The sequence below is a fragment of the Scardinius erythrophthalmus genome, assembly GCF_964197995.2.
Source record: "Scardinius erythrophthalmus genome assembly, chromosome: 23".
NCBI classification, from domain to species: Eukaryota; Metazoa; Chordata; class Actinopteri; order Cypriniformes; family Leuciscidae; genus Scardinius; species Scardinius erythrophthalmus.
In genome coordinates this window covers 5,479,052-5,486,718 of record NC_138243.1, presented here as the reverse complement: position 1 = coordinate 5,486,718, position 7,667 = coordinate 5,479,052, and the positions used below count along the sequence as shown (strand labels likewise).

Sequence of the window (7,667 nt, the reverse complement as noted above, 5' to 3'; positions counted from 1 at the left end):
CTATTAGTAGAGATGATCGGTTCACGTGCGCTAGGGATCTGTCGTGTAACATTTACAAGCGCCAAAACGGTATTGTTTGAATTGCGTAATAAAATTGACAGAATCTGAGAGCTGAGATTTTTTATATCATAACTAACCTGCTCTGTCTAGTCTGTCGGTCTCCGTGTCGTCTTTGCTTTGCGATTTTTCTGTGCGTGAGAAAATTGATGTGTGGCGTGAGAGCGTGTGAAAAGTGTCAATTGCGTGTGTCTCACTGTGAATGCGTGAGAGATTGAAGCTCTGGTTACGTTGGCGCTAGCTTGGTCAACATCAGCGAATGCTGTCTGCCAAATTAATGTAATTCAAACTAACAATAAAAATGTAATATGAGCAAAACGAATATGAACATATTCACTGGTAAAGGTGAAGGGGAGTAGCTTGAAGATGTCATATTCATACTCTAGAGTAGACCAACTCACTTTCTGGAGGTATACTGCTCCCATCTGGTATGGAATGTGGAGTGTGATTTTTTTTTTTTTTTTTTGACACAAGGCACCTTTAAGAAAAAAATCCCTCATGACATGAAATGAGTTCACATTGACTAATCCTCTACTTGAGATCTTGTTTGACTGGTTCACACAAACCCAAACAGGTATTGCATCATTTGGTGATGCAATGGTAATTTATCTTTCAACAAATGTTCTCCTTTTTGGACTTTTTAAGAAGCAAATATAAGCAGGCTAACGTCATAGCTATAAAACAAATCTTTATGTCCTCATTAATCAGACAGTAATTTTTTATTAATAAAGTGTGCTATTGTGTGGTTGAAACGTGACTACCCACTGAAATTATTTCAGAGTGCAACTTCCCTGTAGCAGAATGACGCGATGAGCTTCACCAGACAGTTTGAGCTCTTGTAGTGTATCGACTCTGCTCAAACACGTTTTTGTTAGTTTTTATTATCTTCATCAACTTTAGGATGTCCTTTCGTAAATACATCGCGCCTCTAGTATTCTGTGCCCAAGTGGCCAGCTCGTTTTTTGACACCGCTCTCCAAATGGTCGTTAAAGAGCGATGCGCAAACGCCACGGGTCCGGACGGCGAGCAGAAAGCGATTACCAACTTCAACATGACCTTTAATATGCTGCTCAAGTTCATGCCGATCGTGCCAGCGATCATTCTGGCAAAGGTTGGAGACAGAGGTTACAGGAAAGTGCCAATAGCTGTTCCTCTGGCGGGTTACTTCGTGTCCAGGGCTTTGCTCCTGTTGGACATCGCGCTGGGATGGCCACTCCAGGTGTTGTACGCGGTGCCGGTGATCTACGGGCTGTGCGGCGGGTTCGCGTCCTACTGGGCCGGAGTGATGGCCCTGGTGTCGGTGAGCTCGGGGGAGGAGGACCGGTCCGTGCGCATCATGAGGACCGAGCTGGTGTACGGGATCGCAGGGTTCATTGGCAGTCTGGCTTCTGGTCACTTATTTAACCTCTATAATGTAGATCTCAAACACGGAGTGATTTTATCTGCTTTGAGTGTGCTGCTGTATTTAATCTGCCTGCTCTATGCGATATTTATCCTGCGGGTCGATCATGCCTCAGAAAGGCAGGAGCGACGGGAAAGTGTTGGGATCTTAAACCAGGAAGCCCGTGATAAAATAAACATCGCCTTGCTGTTCGCCAGTGGGATCTTGTATGATATCGCAGTGGCGGGAGGGATGGAGATGTTGGCCGCGTACGTGCTGAAAGACCCGCTGAACTGGGGCGCGACTGAGGTGGGCTATGGGAACGCGGCTGGGTCCCTTCTCTTCATCACCAGCTTTGTGGGTGTGAAGATGTTCACAAGATGTTCTGTTAAAGATGAAAGCATGATCATGGTCGGGATGGTGTCTTTCGCAGTTGGGATTTATTTCATGGCATTTGTGACCACAACTCCAATGTACTTTTTGGGTAAGTTACAGCCTACATTCAGCTACTTGATGCTATAGGCAACCTGAGCTTCACGGAATCCCTGTAAAAAATAAAAAATAATAATAATAAAAAAAAAAAGTGTTCAGTTCACTTAATTAATCATTTTACGGCAACGCGTTTACCTTCTTCTTTTTTTTTTTTTTCTTTTTTTTGGTATAAACTTATTGCTTAATTAAAAAAAAAAGTAGGCTTATGTGAATTTGACAATTCGATTAATAGAAACAGCTAATGTAGCCTTATGCATGCTAATGAGCAACTAGTTAATAGTGAGAATTAACCCCTACACTAAAGTGTTACCACTGTTTTATAAAAGTTTTATAAAAATCTAAAAATCAAACAGACCATGTTGGGTTACTTCAATAAAAGCAAATAAGCAATCACTAAGAGTCAGAAAAGGTCAATCTGGAAACAGTGCACATGCTCAGGTGTTAAGGTGTATTACATTTTTAATATAAAAAGCCACAAAAGCATGAGATTTTCCTGACAACAAAGTATAAAGGCTTTATATAAAATAGATAAGCATTTTAAAACATGAAATGTAATCAGTAATAATGTATACCTTAAATATGATTACAAGAATCAAAGTTTCATGACATTTCTAACTATATTGACTAAAGATCTTTTGAGCATGATGTAATAATATTGTTAATAATAATAATAATAATAATATAAATGTCGCTGTCCCACTTTATATTAGGTTGGGATATACGGTTGGGGTTAGATTAAAGGGTCTGTTTAGTGTTGGGGTACGGTCTAGTTTAATACACACATGTAATTACTTTAAATGTAAATACAATGTAACAACAGTTACCTAACAATACCTAAATAACAAAGTATAGTCTATCGATTTTAGTTCGAGACATCTAATATAAATTGGGTCCAATGTTAAGTGTTGATTGTGTGAACATTGTATACTAATTGTTGAGTCTCTTACTACAGAGTAAATTTCTAAAGTTTACTTACAACACAGCTAGAGTATTATTAAAGCACATTAACATAGTCAGACTCAGAATACACCACATTATCAAAAGCACATTTAAACTGGAATCCAATAATAATTCTTTAAAGGAAGAATTTACATTAAGTGTAAAATTGCTAAAACCAGGAAGTCTCTATAAATAGCTTTATTGCAGTGACTTGGTATTGTCGTCTGATCTGAGGTTTTGTTCTTGTCTTCTTTAGCTCGCTCTGTCACTCTGTTCGCTCTGATTCCAATGCCCACCATTCGCTCGCTGCTCTCCAAACAGGTCAAGGGAAGCTCATATGGTAGGTCTCCGTTCTTTATTCTGTCAGTAAGAGTTGTGAGTCTGCAAACGTTTTCTAAAATGTAAACTCAGACCTCAGTGTACCCTTGTCACATTTCAAATGTTCATGTAGCTGTGCTGTGAAGCCTATCTGATCTGATGTGTTCAGAAAATGAAGTGAAAACAAAACAGCCAAAAATAGAGAAGTGAAACTGTGTCACTGTGTTCACAGGTGGAGGCCATAAGAATATTTGTAATTCTTTCTTGTGTTAACAATCAGTAGCTTTACAGGCAAGTGTAAAGTGTTTATTTCTGCCCTGGTTGTTTTCTGGTGGTCGTTGAGATGTTGTCAGTGTTCTGACTGACCCAGCTGGTGTTAGTATTATCATTGATTACAGTTGTACACACAATTGATAGTTTGAGGTAAATTAATAAACTGGCTGAGGAGTTCTGTCTTTGACAGGTTGAGAGTTTGATAGATCAATACAGTAGGGGGCCAAGCACCGAACCCTGAGGCACTCCAGTGGTAAGCTAATGGGATAATGATGATTTTTCTCAAAGCACTTGAAACACCACAGGCTACTGGTAAAAGGCATGGTGTAAATGTAATGAAAACTCAGTCCAAACATGTTTAATGACACCTTTTACTAACCAAAGGCAAAATGTTTTGTACCAAGGTTCGAAACATAATATAAAAATATTGCATCGGAACCATCCTACATTTAATCTTATGATAATTTCTCAAATGTGCATACGTGTGTTTCAGAGAATAAATGTACGCACAAAAAAGACATGTACATGCCTGTCTTCCAGAAGTGAAATTTATAAATCGCAAATTATCTTGAAATTGTACACAGCTGAATGGTGTGAGATCTCAGCTTTATAAACGCAGCCTAATTAATCTCATTATCGTTAAAAGAAACCAGTCAACGTCCAAATCCTTTACTTGAGAATCAAGTAAAAGTGTGTTCTCTCCTCAGACCCTGACGTGACACCAAAGACTATAGAAGTACCAAGAGGCGAAACTCCGTTGCAGTTTTGACTACAATCGCTAGATGTCTCGCTGTCGCCATTTTGGGCTGAACCAACGGCTTTACCGTTAGCACAACTACCGTATACAGCATTAACATTATGTCTGGAAATAATTGGAAACAAAGAAAACAGTGTTCTGCCATCAACTGCAACAACTACCAGTGTAACCAATCAACTAGCATTTCATTGATTCCCCAAAGATCCAGAGAGGTAAAGTAGAAAAGGTTTTTATTAACATTAAAGTGAGCTAATGTCAACGATAACAGGTTCTACATTAAAGGAGAACTCCGGTCAATTTTAACATTGAGCTGATTTTTTTGTAAATTTGGAGTGCTGTCAATACAGAGAACAACCACAAAAATCGTGTTATCCTCTTTTTAAAATTTGCACCCTGTTGACTTCAATGGGGCAAGTTTTAAACCACCTTTCAGCCTCTTAACATCCTTGATATGTCATTACAAGTGCCCAGATCAGAGTGATCACGGGTGAATCTGACTGCAGTAGATGTGAAAGATATTAATAAAAATGATGTTTCAGCCAGCGCAAATACCTGTGTTTACATCCTGTTTTCGGTCGAAGTCCATAGTAATCGATTGTCGAGTTCACACGCATAGGTTTAGTTATCTATGATCACGCGCGTGAACTCGGCAATCGATTACTATGGACTTCGACCGAAAACAGGATGTAAATACAGGTATTTGCGCTGGCTGAAATAACATCATTTTTATTAATATCTTTCACATCTACTGCAGTCAGATTCACCCGTGATCACTCAGAAGGAATCACTCACAATGGCTGGTGCACTTGTAATGACACATCAAGGATGTTAAGAGCCTAAAAGCAGGTTTAATACTTGCCCCATTGAAGTCAACAGGGTGCAAATTTTAAAAAGAGGATAACACGGTGTAGGCAACACCGATTTTTGTCGTTGTTCTCTGTACTGACAGCACTCCAAATTTACAAAAAAATGAGCTCAATGTTAAAATTGACCGGAGTTCTCCTTTAATGTATCCCATAACCGCAGTAACAGTTTGCTAACGTTATGTATGATATATGCACACCTAACCTCAACCTGGCAAATGACCGCTTTATTAATTCATTGTTATCACTAAATTAACCCTTTAACTTTATATTTTATATAAAATATATAATAACACAATATATTTTACTCTATAACTGCAAGAAAATGAAAGCAAAAAATCTGAACAAGTTGTGTTCCACATTTTAGGTTGATATATCTCTCGCTCCCTCACCCTTTCTGCCGTGTGCTCTACATGGTTTGGAGCTGCGCGATCTCGCTCGCTCGCTCTAGATTCCGGGAGATTTTAGCTAATTTGCGGGCATCAGGGAGCCGCTATCAATATGCGGGAGACTCCCGGAACTTCCAGGAGACTTGGGATGTCTGCTATAGAGATATTAAAAACTAGAAACTACTATTTAGTTCCCTTAACCGCTTTTGAATTGGAACCGGTATCGTTCAGTCCAAGATGGCGGAGCTGCAGCTCTGCGCATGGGTGCGTTTGTTGCAATGGAACGTTCTATTGAGTTTCGCCTCTTGGGCTTGGCGACGTGACGTCACGGCTCTAGCGCCGCGGTGGCTGATGGGTAGTGCCGCCATTTTGTGAGGCCATCGCCGTTCCGCTGTTAATCTGTCAATCTGTCAGACGCGAATCCGGACCGCTAATATAAAAAGTATACATTGACATTTCGATTAATTTTAAAGTTATGGGAAGAACTATTTTGTATAATGACAAATAAACAACCTTGTAGGCCTAATACCATTGTAACGTTGCCGGTTATAGAAAAATGCTAAAAGAAAGAAAGCTGGTAACTTACCTTTGTTCGGACGACAGTGTTTTCACCATTGACAGGCTTAAAACTCTCCAGGTCATGTACCCAACCATTGGTAAACTGAACGTGGGCTTCCAGAGACTTATAATTGCGAAACTGCTCAGCGGTATAGGCACTGTCACCACAAACAAAATAAGTAAAAATATCAGGAAATGTGACGGGAGGTAAGGCGTCAGGGTCGCGGATCCACTCGTCTTTTGGGACTTCATAAGGATCGACATTTCCAATTAAGTTGATTTTTTCAACATAGCGTTTCTGTATCATACTGTTCAAATCCCATCAGCAAACTATATTGGAGTGCCTCAGGGCTCAGTGCTTGGCCCCCTACTCTTCTGATATATCACACCCACAGACCTCACCAGCCCTGTTGGCACCGAACCCATGTAACTGATATGTAGAAGAGATTAAAATAAAGCCATGGTGGTGATGGGATGCCAAGCTGAACAAGCTGCTCTCAAACTTTGCTTTGGATCTCCACAGCTTAGTGAAACATGTCTTTGGAAATTTTCACGGATTGTTGCTTTTCATCCCACAGGCATAACCTTTGTCATGCTCCAGTTGTCCTTCAAACTTGCAAGCTTGGTCACCACACCCATCTACACTAAGATCTATCAGGCCACACTTGACACCTTCCCAGGGTTTGTCTTCATGCTGTCCAGCATCTTCACTGTTCTTTCCATGATACCCATTAGGTAAGCTGAGATTTTTTTTGTCACCCTTTGATATATCATTAAATTCTGATTATAGTTCAGAGAATAGTAAACATTTCTATTGTTTTTTTATGCCAAGTATTGTAGGATGTCGCTCTGCAAGACATAATGGATATGAGAGAATTCAAGGGAACTGACAGCATTCAGCCCCATCAAAGGAGAGACTAAGTCTCTCTCAGAAATGGACACATTATCAAGATATGTATATTTGCACTGTAGATAATTTGTAGGTTTAAATGTATGTTACAACAGAAAATATCAGCTTTTTTATCATTCAGTTGACTAGAAGTCAGTTTGAATAATTTAATAGATAGGCCTAATATTATCTGCTGGAATAGATAATGTTACTTCCTGTTGCACTGTGGTTGAACTTTGCATTTGTGGTAATGCAATCTCTATAGCGTCATGTAGAACACATGACTAATAATGCTGACAATATTTCGTTTTTAGATATTTCAGTAACACTTAAGTTTCCAAATGTTAACATTAGACACCTACATCAGTTAACATGAACACGAAACCTTGAAAATGAGTTGAAGTTTGAAGATGAAGTTTATTCATCTTATTTAATGTTAATTTCAACATTTACTACATTATTAAAATCAAGAGTTCTATCTGTAAACATTTAATGGACCTGATCTAACATGAACAGCTGTATTTTTATTAACCAACATTAACAAAATGTTAAATACTGTAACATACGCACATACTCATTGTTAGTTAATGAATAAACTAATGGGATCAATATTTCTGCACTGCATTGTCTATTTAAAATGGATGACATCTTTTATTTAGATTTGTATTGAACAGTTTTTACAATAAATCATTTTTATGTATTTCTGTGTATGGATCTTATTAAATATATGCACTGTTTTACACAAAGTCTC

The 7,667-nt window shown here is 38.9% G+C and overlaps 1 protein-coding gene across 1 annotated transcript; it reads left to right on the top strand.

Annotated features, from left to right (window-relative positions):
- The first annotated feature begins 636 nt into the window (after positions 1-636).
- Positions 637-7,667, top strand: slc46a2 (solute carrier family 46 member 2). The gene is made up of 4 exons (XM_081354816.1): positions 637-1,922; positions 3,126-3,209; positions 6,606-6,762; positions 6,860-7,667. Exons 1-4 carry the CDS (start codon positions 959-961, stop codon positions 6,915-6,917), a joined length of 1,263 nt encoding a protein of 420 aa, XP_081210942.1. The 5' UTR covers positions 637-958; the 3' UTR covers positions 6,918-7,667.

What these genes read in the sequence shown, in the direction of transcription:
- slc46a2 (XM_081354816.1), top strand. Translation starts at nt 959, where the DNA reads ATGTCCTTTCGTAAATACATCGCGCCTCTAGTATTCTGTGCCCAAGTG. An exon ending in GGTCAAGGGAAGCTCATATG is followed by an intron (nt 3,210 to 6,605) that starts GTAGGTCTCCGT and finishes TTCATCCCACAG; the next exon opens with GCATAACCTTTGTCATGCTC. An exon ending in CTTTCCATGATACCCATTAG is followed by an intron (nt 6,763 to 6,859) that starts GTAAGCTGAGAT and finishes TTTTATGCCAAG; the next exon opens with TATTGTAGGATGTCGCTCTG.